The sequence below is a fragment of the Mesoplodon bidens genome (assembly GCF_964165515.1).
Source record: "Mesoplodon bidens genome assembly, chromosome: 8".
NCBI lineage: Eukaryota > Metazoa > Chordata > Mammalia > Artiodactyla > Ziphiidae > Mesoplodon > Mesoplodon bidens.
Window position 1 is genome coordinate 80534052 of NC_138165.1, and position 13621 is coordinate 80547672.

The 13621-nt window shown below is 42.1% G+C and overlaps 1 protein-coding gene across 2 annotated transcripts in view; it reads right to left on the minus strand.

Moving 5' to 3' along the window:
• ICA1L (islet cell autoantigen 1 like) overlaps nucleotides 1-13621 on the minus strand; it is a 72454-nt gene that overhangs the window by 20498 nt on the left and 38335 nt on the right. The window contains exons 8-9 of one of the 2 annotated variants that reach the window (XM_081241712.1): nucleotides 13223-13305; nucleotides 2923-2966 (exon numbers count right to left, since the gene is read on the minus strand). In XM_081241712.1, coding sequence (XP_081097838.1) covers nucleotides 2923-2966; nucleotides 13223-13305 — 127 coding nt within the window. Of the gene's footprint in view, nucleotides 1-2922; nucleotides 2967-13222; nucleotides 13309-13621 lie in introns of both variants that reach the window. The other variant, XM_081241711.1, reaches the window with a different exon arrangement.

A 13621-nucleotide genomic window follows, 5' to 3' on the forward strand; every position in this document is an offset into this window, starting at 1 on the left:
CGATTTTTCTGGCTCCAAAGCTAGAGTAATTCATATATATGTTCCTATATATGTTGACTGTACATATAATATATATTTATTAAAAAATAAGAACACGAATTTAAATATGAGGATAATTTTGAAACAATCATACAACCCTGTGAAATGAATATCTTCGCTAAAAGCACCTATCTTAGAGAAGACCAGAATTCCCTAAAGAAGCTAACTGGACCCTCTAATTAGGTACTGCTTGAAAGCTAACTCATTGCTGAGCATAGCCTCCAGTTCCACCTGACCAGGAAGCCTGGACTGAGACCTGGGGCAGCTGCAGAGCAGCAGCCCAGGCAGGGAAGCAAGTCAGCAGCCCCACCCAACAGGGGAGCATGGCCCCAGCCCACCTGACCAGGATGCCCTAAAAGGGACCCTGGGGAGCCTCCCAGCCTAGCTCTCAGTACTGCCCAGCAGCACACCCCAGTCTATAGCCCTGCCTGGCAGCAGAGCCCAGCCTACGTCCATGCCCAGTTGCTGGGCACATCCTGCAGTCTCACTTAGGCAGGGAGCCCAGTCAATGACACCCCCCAACTGTGGGGTACAGTATGAGGCCCCACCCTACCAGGAAGTCTGGCCAGCGACCTTGCCCAAAAGCCGAACATAGCCATAGTCCTGCTCAGTTGTGAAACTCAGCCTGTGGCTCTGCCTGATCACAAAGTACAGGCTGAGGCTGCATCAGATTGTGAAGCCCTGCTGCAGCCCCACCTGCATGCAGAGGCCAGGCAGCAGCAGCATCTGGTGAGGGAGCACAGCCAGTGACCCTGCCTGACTGGAGGTGACTGTAGAGCCCAGCTAGTAACACTGTCTCACCCTAGAGCACAACACCGCCTGACCACGGAGCCCAGCCAGCAGAACTGCTTGAACACAGAGCCCAGCAAGTAGCCTGCCCACCTCCGCCACCTGAGAGCAGGGGCAGCAACTCCACCCAACCAGAGACTGTGACCCATTATAGTTAAACTGTCTAAAGTCAATGACAGAATTTTGAAAGCAGCAAGAGAAAAGTGACTTGTCACATTCAAGGGAAACCCTATAAAACCATTAGGCAGATTTCTCTGGAGAAACTTTGCAGGCCAGGAGAGAGTGGGACGATATATCCAAAATATTGGGAAAAAAAACTGTCAATGAAGAATACTGTATCAGCAGAGCTGGTCTTCAGAAATGAAGACCAGATAAAGACTTTCTCAAACAAACAAAAGTTGAGAAAGGTCATTACCACTAGACCTGCCTTACAAGACATGCTAAAGGGCACTTTACAAGCTGAAATAAAAGGATGCAAATTAACCTTGTAAAAATGCATGAATGTGTACAACTCATCAGTAAAGGTAAATATATAGTCATAGTCAGATTCTGTAATATTGTAACAGTGGTGCATAAATCACTTTCAATTCCAGTTTAAAAGTTAAAAAACAAACATATTAAAAACAACTATAGTGGGCTTCCCTGGTGGCGCAGTGGTTGAGAGTCCACCTGCCGATGCAGGGGACACGGGTTCGTGCCCCGGTCCGGGAAGATCCCACATGCCACGGAGCGGCTGGGCCCATGAGCCATGGCCAGTGAGCCTGTGCATCCGGAGCCTGTGCTCCGCAACGGGAGAGGCCACAACAGTGAGAAGCCCGCATACCACAAAAAAAACAAAAAAGCAAAAAACCCCAACAACTCCTTGACACTGGTCTTGGCAATGATTTTTGGCATATGACACAAAAAGCTCAAGACACAAAAGCAAAAATAAACAAGTGGGACTACATCCAACTAAAAATCTCTGGGAAAAAAAAAACGATCAAGAAAATGAAAAGGCAATCTACAGAATAGGTAAAACATCTGCACACCATAGATGTGATAAGGGGTTCATATCTAAAATATATAATGCACTCATATAACTCAATATTAAAAAAACCAACAACAATAATCTGATTTTTAAAATGGGCAAAGTAGACATTTTTCCAACCAAAGACATATAAATGGCCAATAGGGACATGAAATGGTGCTCAACGGTACTAATAAAATCAAATACAAATCAAAACCACAATGAAATATCACCTCACGCCTATTAGAATGGCTGTTATAAAAAAGACAGGAGATAAATGCTGGTGGCGATGTGGAGAAAAAGGAAGCCTTGTGTACTGTTGGTGGGAATGTCTAAATTGGTATAGCCATTATGAAAAACAGTATGGAGGTTCCTCAAAAAATTAAAAATAGAACTACTATATGATCCAGCAATTCCACTTCAGGGTTTATATACAAAGGAAGTGAAATCACTATCTCGAAGTGGCGTCTGCACCCTCACGTTCGTTGCTGCACTGGTTCATTGCTGTTCAAGAGGGCATTATGTTAAGTGAAGCAAGTCAGACAGAGGAAGACACTATGATCTCACTTAAATGTGAGATCTAAAAAAGCCGAACTCCTAGAGACCGAGAGTAGACTGGTGGTTGCTAGGGCCTGGCGGATGGGGGAAATGGGGAGATTGGCCAAAGGGTACAACCTTCCAGTTATAAGATGAGTAAGTTCTGGGGATCTAACATATACCATGGTAACTATAGTTAAAAACAATTGCTAAGAGAGTAAATCTTAAATGTTCTTATGCCCAAAATAAATATGGTAACTATGTGACATGATAGATGTGTTAACTGATCTTATGGTGAAAATCACTTTCCAATACTAAAATATACCAAATCATCACACTGTGCACCTTAAACTTACAGTGTTACATGTCAATTACAGCTCCTCGATAAAGCTGGGAAAAAAAGGCAAACTCAAGTTTGTACAGAAGAGACTTACAAAGGGACTTAACATTTTTTAATTGAATGGATATTAACACAATCCCCAAAGGCTGTAACAAACTGTTTTGACATTTAAATGTGACCATTGCACATTTTAATGAATTTACCATCTTACCTGGTTCACTCCCCAAGCTCACTTCCTCATCTGACAAAACTAACCTAAAGTGAAGACAAAAAATTCCAAAGGTTTTGGTTAAAATACATTTGGGACTCATACTCTACAAACAGTTTTATGTGGCTTAAAGAAATTTTTTTTTAACTGAGGACACATATAAAATAGTTGTCCGGTAGATCTCCTAAAATCTGTCTGAGACAAATCTTCTCTAGAGCTACACAGACTGTAAAAGTAATCCTTCACCTCTTATTCTTTCAATGTATATTTACTGAGTATTGATGAAGCACCAAGCACCGCATTCAGCATGGTAAACGCTGTGCTAAATACTATACCACAGAGAACATCTGTCACCAACACCATCAAGTATGAAGTTTAGTTTTCAAGCATTAAAAGGTTTTTTGCTCATCCCACTACTGGGCATATACCCTGAGAAAACCATAATTCAAAAAGAGACATGTACCACAATGTTCACTGCAGCACTATTTACAATAGCCAGGTAATGGAAGCAACCTATGTGTCCATCGACAGACAAATGAATAAAGAAGATGTGGCACATATATACAATGGAATATTACTCAGCCATAAAAAGAAATGAAATTGAGTTATTTGTAGTGAGGTGGATGGACCTAGAGTCTGTCATACAGAGTGAAGTAAGTCAGAAAGAGAAAAACACATACCATATGCTAATGCATATGTATGGAATCTAAAAAAAAATGGTACTGATGAACCTAGCAGCAGGGCAGGAATAAAGACGCAGACATAGAAAATGGACTTGAGGACACGGGGGTTGGGAGGGAAGCTGGGACAAAGTGAGAATAGCATTGACATATATACCCTACCGAATGTAAAACAGATAGCTAGTGGCAAGCAGCAGCATAGCACAAGGAGATCAGCTCCGTGCTTTGCAAAGACCTAGAGGGGTGGGATAGGGAGGGTGGGAGGGAGGCTCAAGAGGGAGGGGATATGGGGATATATGTATGCGTATGGCTGATTTACCTTGTTGTACAACAGAAACTAACACAGCATTGTGAAGCAATTATACTCCAATAAAGATGTGTAAAAAAAAAAAGGTTTTGCTCAAGAATACTTGGGAACTAGAGGGGATGAAGAACTGCAGAAAAAATGGAGTACTCTATTTTGAACAACAAAGTGATGTTTACAAAAGAAGGCACATTTGCCTAAAACATTCCGAACCAATACTAATTTTGGAAATTTATATCATCCATCTGGTATAATAATAAAAAAATGAGATAAAGAAATTGAACCAGATTTAGTTATTATTCCAGGGGTATAACCTCACAACTCTAGTATTGGAGGGTTTTTTAAAATAAGTCTTGGGTAACTGGGAAGATGGCGGAAGAGTAAGACGCGGAGATCACCTTCCTCCCCACAGATACATCAGAAATTCATCTACACGTGGAACAACTCCTATAGAACACCTACTGAACGCTGACAGAAGACCTCAGACGCCCCAAAAAGGCAAGAAACTCCCCACATACCTGGATAGGGCAAAAGAAAAAAGAATAAACTGAGACAAAAGGATAGGGACGGGACCTGCACCAGTGGGAGGGAGCCGTGAAGGAGGAAAGGTTTCCACACACTACAAGCCCCTTCACGGGCGGAGACTGCGGGTGGCGGAGGGGGAAAGCTTCGGAGTAGCGGAGGAGAGCACAGCAACAGGGGTGTGGAGGGCAAAGCGGAGAGATTCCGGCACAGAGGATCGGTGCCCTCAGGCACACACCAGCCCGAGAGGCTTGTCTGCTCGGCCGCCGGGGCGGGCGGGGCTGGGAGCTGAGGCTCGGGTATCGGCTTTCAGTCGGAGCGCAGGGAGAGGACTGGGGCTGGCGGGAGGAAGAGAGCCTGAGGGGGTTAGTGCACCACGGCTAGCCCGGAGGGAGTCCGGGGAAAGGGTCTGGAGCTGCCAAAGAGGCAAGAGGCTTTTTCTTCCCTTTTGTTTCCTGGTGCACGAGGAGAGGGCATTAAGAGGGGTGCTTTGGGAAGCGCCGGAGACGGGCGCGAGCCGCGGCTAAAGGCGCGGACCCCGGAGACGGGCGTGGGACGCTGGGGCTGCTGCTGCTGCCGCCGCCGCGGGGCCTGTGTGCGAGCGCGGGTCACTGTCCGCCCCGCCTTCCGGGGGGCCTGTGCACCCCGCCGCCGCCGGGGTCCCGGAACCCTGGGACGGCTTTCCCGGGAAAGCGCACGGAGCGCCTCGGTCTGGTGCAACGTCACGCCGGCCTCTGCCGCCGCAGGCCCACCCCACTCTGCGCGCCCCTCCCTCCCCTCTGCCTGAGTGAGCCAGAGCCCCCGCATCAGCGGCTCCTTTAAACCCGTCCTGTCTGAGCGAAGAACGGACGCCCTCCGGCGACCTACGCGCAGAGGCGGGGCCGGTCCAAGGCTGAGACCCGGGAGCTGTGAGAGCAGAGAAGAGACAGGGAAATCTCTCTGTGCAGCCTCGGAGGCAGCGGATTAAAGCTCCACGGTCCACTTGATGTGCCCTGCGTCTGTGGAGTGCATGAATAGACAGCGAATCATCCCAAATTGAGGAAGTGGACTTTGAGGACAAGATTTAAGACTTTCCCCCCTTTTCCTCTTTTTACAATGAATTATCCCAAATTAAGGAGGTGGACTTAGAAAGATTTCAGACTTCTCGCCCTTTTCCTCTTTTTACAACGAAGTAACCCAAATTGAGGAGGTGGACTTGGAGAGCAAGATTTTTGATTTTTCCCCCTGCTCTCTTTTTGTGAATGTGTATGTGTATTCTTCTGTGTAAGATTCTCTCTGTATAGCTTTGCTTCCACCATATGTCACAGGGTTCTATCGGTCCGTTTTTTTTTTTCAATAATTACTTTTAAATTTTAATAACGCTACTATATTTCATACTTTATTCTATTTTACTTTACCTGCTCTTTCTTTTTTTCCTACCTTCCCTTCCTCCCTCCCTCCGCCCCTCCTTTCCTTCTTTCTCTCTTTCTTTCCTTCCTCCCTCCCTTCTTCCTTTCACTCTTTCTTTTTATTTCCTTCCTCACTCCCTCCCTCCTGTCTTTCTTTCCTTCCTCCCTCCCTCCCACCCCTCTTCCTTTCACTTTTACTTTCCTTCCTCCCTCCTGTCTTTCTTTCTTTCTTTCCTTCCTCCCTCCCTCCCTTCTTCCATTCACTCTTCCTTTTTCTTTCATTCCTCCCTCTCTCCCACCTTTCTTTCTTTCCATCCTTCCTCCCTCCCTCCCTCCTTTCTTCCTTCCTTCCTTTCTTTCCTTCTTCCTTTCTTTCTCTCTCTCTTTCTTTCTTCTACTAATTCTTTCTTTCTACTTTTTCTCCCTTTTATTCTGAGCCGGGTAGATGAAAGGCTCTTGGTGCTGCAGCCAGGAGTCAGTGCTGTGCCTCTGAAGTGGGAGAGCCAACTTCAGGACACGGGTCCACAAGAGACCTCCCAGCTCCACATAATATCAAGCAGCGAAAATCTCCCAGAGATCTCCATCTCAACACCAGCACCCAGCTTCAGTCAACGACCAGCAAACTACAGTGCTGGTCACCCTATACCAAGCAACTAGCAAGGCAGGAACACAACCCCACCCATTAACAGAGAGGCTGCCTAAAAACATAATAAGGCCACAGGCACCCCAAAGCACACCACCAGACGTGGACCTGTCCACCAGAAAGACAAGATCGAGCCTCAACCACCAGAACACAGGCTCTAGTCCCCCCCACCAGGAAGCCTACACAACCTACTGAAACAACCTTAGCCACTGGGGACAGACACCAAAAACAACAGGAACTACGAATCTGCAGCCTGCAAAAAGGAGACCCCAAACACAGTAACATAAGCAAAATGAGAAGACAGAAAAACACACAGCAGGAGAAGGAGCAAGATAAAAACCTACCAGACCTAACAAATGAAGAGGTAATAGGCAGTCTACCTGAAAAAGAATTCAGAATAATGATAGTAAAGATGATCCAAGATTCTATTTCCAAGATCCAAAATCTTGGAAATAGAGTAGACAAAATGCAAGAAACAGTTAACAAAGACCTAGAAGAACTAAAGATGAATCAAGCATCGATTAAAAACGCAATCAATGAAATGAAAAATACTCTAGATGGGATCAATAGCAGAATAACTGAGGCAGAAGAACGGATAAGTGAGGTGGAAGATAAAATAGTGGAAATAACTGATGCAGAGCAAAACAAAGAAAAAAGAGTGAAAAGAACAGAGGACAGTCTCAGAGACCTCTGGGACAACATTAAACGCACCAACATTCGAATTATAGGGGTTCCAGAAGAAGAAGAGAAAAAGAAAGGGACTGAGAAAATATTTGAAGAGATTATAGTTGAAAACTTCCCTAATATGGGAAAGGAAATAGTTAATCAAGTCCAGGAGGCACAGAGAGTCCCATACAGAATAAATCCAAGGAGAAATACGCCAAGACACATATTAATCAAACTGTCAAAAATTAAACACAAAGAAATCATATTAAAAGCAGCAAGGGAAAAAAAACAAATAACACACAAGGGAATCCCCAGCAGGTTAACAGCTGATCTCTCAGCAGAAACTCTACAAGCCAGAAGGGAGTGGCAGGACATAATTAAAATGATGAAGGAGAGAAACCTGCAACCAAGATTACTCTACCCAGCAAGGATCTCATTCAGATTTGATGGAGAAATGAAAACGTTTACGGACAAGCAAAAGCTGAGAGAGTTCAGCACCACCAAACCAGCTTTACAACAAATGCTAAAGGAACTTCTCTAGGCAACAAACACAACAGAAGGAATATACCTACAATAACGAACCCAAAGCAATTAATGAAATGGGAATAGGAACATACATATCAATAATTACCTTAAATGTAAATGGACTAAATGCTCCCACCAAAAGACACAGATTGGCTGAATGGATACAAAAACAAGACCCATATATATGCTGTCTACAAGAGACCCACTTCAGACCTAGAGACACATACAGATTGAAAGTAAGGGGATGGAAAAAGATATTCCATGCAACTGGAAATCAAAAGAAAGCTGGAGTAGCAATTCTTATATCAGACAAAATAGACTTTAAAATAAAGACTATTAGAAGAGACAAAGAAGGACACTACATAATGATAAAGGGATCAATCCAAGAAGAAGATATAACAATTGTAAATATTTATGCACCCAACATAGGAGCACCTCAATACATAAGGCAAATACTAACAGACATAAAAGGAGAAATCGACAGTAACACAATCATAGTAGGGGACTTTAACACCCCACTTTCACCAATGGACAGATCATCCAAAATGAAAATAAATAAGGAAACACAAGCTGTAAATGATACATTAAACAAGATGGACTTAATTGATATTTATAGGACATTCCACCCAAAAACAACAGAATACACATTTTTCTCAAGTGCTCATGGAACATTCACCAGGATAGATCATATCTTGGGTCACAAATCAAGCCTTGGTAAATTTAAGAAAATTGAAATTGTATCAAGTATCTTTTCCAACCACAATGCTATGAGACTAGACATCAATTACAGGAAAAGATCTGTAAAAAATACAAACACATGGAGGCTATACAATACACGACTCAATAACGAAGTGATCACTGAAGAAATCAAAGAGGAAATTAAAAAATACCTAGAAACAAATGACAATGGAGACACGACGACCCAAAACCTATGGGACGCAGCAAAAGCAATTCTAAGGGGGAAGTTTATAGCAATACAATCCCACCTTAAGAAACAGGAAACATCTCGAGCAAACAACCTGACCCTGCACCTAAAGCAATTAGAGAAGAAGAACAAAAAACCCCCAAAGCTAGCAGAAGGAAAGAAATCATAAAGATCAGATCAGAAATAAATGAAAAAGAAATGAAGGAAACGATAGCAAAGATCAATAAAACTAAAAGCTGGTTCTTTGAGAAGATAAACAAAATAGACAAACCATTAGCCAGACTCATCAGAGAAAAAGGGAGAAGACTCAAATCAATAGAATTAGAAATGAAAAAGGAGACGTAACAGCTGACACTGCAGAAATACAAAAGATCATGAGAGATTACTACAAGCAACTCTAATGGACAATCTGGAAGAAATGGACAAATTCTTAGAAATGCACAACCTGCCAAGACTGAATCAGGAAGAAATAGAAAATATGAAGAGACCAATCACAAGCACTGAAATTGAAACTGTGATTAAAAATCTTCCAACAAACAAAAGCCCAGGACCAGATGGCTTCACAGGCGAATTCTATCAAACATTTAGAGAAGAGCTAACACCCATCCTTCTCAAACTCTTCCAAAGAATTTCAGAGGAAGGAACACTCCCAAACTCATTCTATGAGGCCACCATCACCTTGATACCAAAACCAGACAAGGATGTCACAAAGAAAGAAAACTACAGGCCAATATCACTGATGAACATAGATGCAAAAATCCTCAACAAAATACTAGCAAACAGAATCCAACAGCACATTAAAAGGATCATACACCATGATCAAGTGGGGTTTATTCCAGGAATGCAAGGATTCTTCAATATACACAAATCAATCAATGTGATACACCATATTAACAAGTTGAAGGAGAAAAACCATATGATCATCTCAATAGATGCAGAGAAAGCTTTTGACAAAATTCAACACCCATTTATGATAAAAACCCTGCAGAAAGTAGGCATAGAGGGAACTTTCCTCAACATAATAAAGGCCATATATGACAAACCCACAGCCAACATTGTCCTCAATGGTGAAAAACTGAAACCATTTCCACTAAGATCAGGAACAAGACAAGGCTGCCCACTCTCACCACTCTTATTCAACTTAGTTTTGCAAGTTGTAGCCACAGCAATCAGAGAAGAAAAGGAAATAAAAGGAATCCAAATCGGAAAAGAAGAAGTAAAGCTGTCACTGTTTGCAGATGACATGATACTATACATAGAGAATCCTAAAGATGCTACCAGAAAACTACTAGAGCTAATCAATGAATTTGGTAAAGTAGCAGGATACAAAATTAATGCACAGAAATCTCTGGCATTCCTGTACACTAATGATGAAAAATCTGAAAATGAAATCAAGAAAACACTCCCATTTACCATTGCAACAAAAAGAATAAAATATCTAGGAATAAACCTACCTAAGGAGACAAAAGACCTGTATGCAGAAAATTATAAGACACTGATGAAAGAAATTAAAGATGATACAAATAGATGGAGAGATATACCATGCTCCTGGATTGGAAGAATCAATATTGTGAAAATGACTCTACTACCCAAAGCAATCTACAGATTCAATGCAATCCCTATCAAGCTACCACTGGCATTTTTCACAGAACTAGAACAAAAAATTTCAAAATTTGTTTGGAGAAACAAAAGACCCCGAATAGCCAAAGCAATCTTGAGAACGAAAAACGGAGCTGGAGGAATCAGGCTCCCTGACTTTAGACTATACTACAAAGCTACAGTAATCAAGACAGTGTGGTACTGGCACAAAAACAGAAAGATAGATCAATGTAACAGGATAGAAAGCTCAGAGATAAACCCACGCACATATGGTCAACTTATCTTTGATAAAGGAGGCAGGAATGTACAGTGGAGAAAGGACAGCCTCTTCAATAAGTGGTGCTGGGAAAACTGGACAGGGACATATAAAAGTATGAGATTAGATCACTCCCTAACACCATACACAAAAATAAGCTCAAAATGGATTAAAGACCTAAATGTAAGGCCAGAATCTATCAAACTCTTAGAGGAAAACGTAGGCAGAACACTCTATGACATAAATCACAGCAAGATCCTCTTGGACCCACCTCCTAGAGAAATGGAAATAAAGACAAAGATAAACAAATGGGACCTAATGAAACTTCAAAGCTTTTGCACAGCAAAGGAAACCATAAAGAAGACCAAAAGACAACCCTCAGAATGGGAGACAATATTTGCAAATGAAGCAACTGACAAAGGATTGATCTCCAAAATTTATAAACAGCTCATGCAGCTCAATATCAAAGAAACAAACAACCCAATCCAAAAATGGGCAGAAGACTTAAATAGGCATTTCTCCAAAGAAGATATACAGACTGCCAACAAACACATGAAAGAATGCTCAACATCATTAATCATTAGAGAAATGCAAATCAAAACTACCATGAGATATCATCTCACACCAGTCAGAATGGCCATCATCAAGAAATCTAGAAACAATAAATGCTGGAGAGGGTGTGGAGAAAAGGGAACACTCTTGCACTGCTAGTGGGAATGTGAATTGGTACAGCCACTATGGAGAACAGTGTGGAGGTTCCTTAAAAAACTAAAAATAGAACTACCATATGATCCAGCAATCCCACTACTAGGCATATACCCTGAGAAAACCATAATTCAAAAAGAGACATGCACCAAAATGTTCATTGCAGCTCTATTCACAATAGCCCGGAGCTGGAAACAACCTATGTGTCCATCATCGGATGAATGGATAAAGAAGATGTGGCACATATATACAATGGAATATTACTCAGCCATAAAAAGAAATGAAACTGAGCTATTTGTAATGAGGTGGATAGACCTAGAGTCTGTCATACAGAGTGAAGTAAGTCAGAAAGAGAAAGACAAATACCGTATGCTAACACATATATATGGAATTAAAAAAAAATGTCATGAAGAACCTAGGGGTAAAACGGGAATAAAGACACAGACCTACTTGAGAATGGACCTGAGGATATGGGGAGGGGGAAGGGTAAGCTGTGAGAAAGCGAAAGAGCGGCATGGACATATATACACTACCAAACGTAAGGTAGATAGATAGTGGGAAGCAGCCGCAGAGCACAGGGAGATCAGCTCAGTGCTTTGTGACCGCCTGGAGGGGTGGGATGGGGAGGGTGGGAGGGAGGGAGATGCATGAGGGAAGGGATGTGGGAACAGATGTATATGTATGACTGATTCACTTTGTTATAAAGCAGAAACTAATTAAAAAATAAATAAATAAATAAATAAAATAAGTCTTTAAAGACACTTAAAAAGCAATATAGTATTTATTTGCAAATGCTACAAAATAAGCCTACAGAGGAAACAGATACTTTGATTTGGGATGAAATTTCCAACGACAGAATACATAGATGGTGTTTTAAACACTTTGAATGGAAGAGAAGGTAAGTGCTTTGGAATCTTTTAGTTAACTCAAAAGGTAGCTTTCGGACTTCCCTGGTGGCGCAGTGGTTAAGAATCCGCCTGCCAATGCAGGGAACACGGGTTTGAGCCCTGGTCCGGGAAGATCCCACATGCCTGTGCGCCACAACTACTGAGCCTGTGCTCTAGAGCCTCCGAGCCACAACTACTGAAGCCAGCGTGCCCAAAGCCCTTGCTCCACAAGAGAAGCCACCGCAATGAGAAGCTCGCAAACCGCAACAAAGAGTAGCCCCTGCTCGACGCAGCTAGAGAAAGCCTGCGCGCAGCAACGAGGACCCAATGCAGCCCAAAATAAAATAAATAAAAAAAAATTTTTTAAAAAGGTAGCTTTCATAATGCTGAAGATGTATGAGAAGATTCTGAATAAAACTTCCATAAAATGTGATAATGGAAATATTTACCAATTTAATATACTTAATGTACAATTTTAAATGTCAATGTATAACTAAGTTAATACATTTAATTCATATCTATACATTTGATTGTGTAATCTATATACTAAAACATTTATATATCCAAGTTAGTAAAAATATTTGTATTTCCCCCTAGAGAAAAGGGTGAAATACTTATATTTCAGATCACCTTCCACTAAACAATATATGGTTGTCATTGTTTGGGCCTATTTCTGGGTTCGCTACTATACTCAGTGCAGTCTGGTTAAAATGACAAGTGGCAGTTCTGAAAGGAAAACAAAGGTAAGACGTAATTAAAGGGAAGGAAAGAGGCAACATGAAAGATGTGCACAGCAAGAGCCTCCATTTTCGGGTAACCAATCCCAGTCCCATCTGTGTTGTTTTGGAGACAGATTTTCAGTAGCTTCTGTCTCATAGCTGCTGACACCTGTCCCTTTCTTTTTCAAGCCGCCCCTTCTGGGATTCACTAGGTAAGGGCTCTTAATACAAGGCTCAGTCTCCCACACTACAGAATTTGGGTTTATCACCCAAACTGTTCTGTATTCCTATCATCAACCTTGCCTACCATGTTAAAAATGGGGGAGGGGGGTGGTAGGTTTCAAAACAAACGTTTAACGTTAATTGGAAAAATGACAGAGAAATAAGTATTCGGTAAACCAAAGAAGAAGCAACTCTTTCCAAACATATGGTACAATGGTATCCAGGACTTCCATAACGTGATCTGTAACTTTTGTCTGCTTACTTATTGAGGTCTTCCGGGAGAGAGCTGTCTTCTATTCGTTCTTCCTTGTGGTCTTCAGTAAGCTTGACTGGAGTGTCTTGTAGCTGCTAAGGGTAAGAAATTCAGTGTTAAATAGATGCAGAGAATCTGTTTCTCTCTTTGTGCAAACGAAAATGAGAACAAAAATTTTAAAGAACAATATAAAACAGGAAGAGTTATAAAGTAGAGAGTGTGAGATATGGGAGATGTATGCAGATGTAATTTGACCCGAGCCCTGTGTCCTTTGTATCCTGGCAGCCTGTAGCCACTATGCACACCATGGGCCAGCCACAGGGTTCACCACTCTGTGATATGCCAAAGAAAAAGAAGACTTACACTGTGTCGCCAGCCGGTACTGCAACGTTCTAAATACGACTAAAG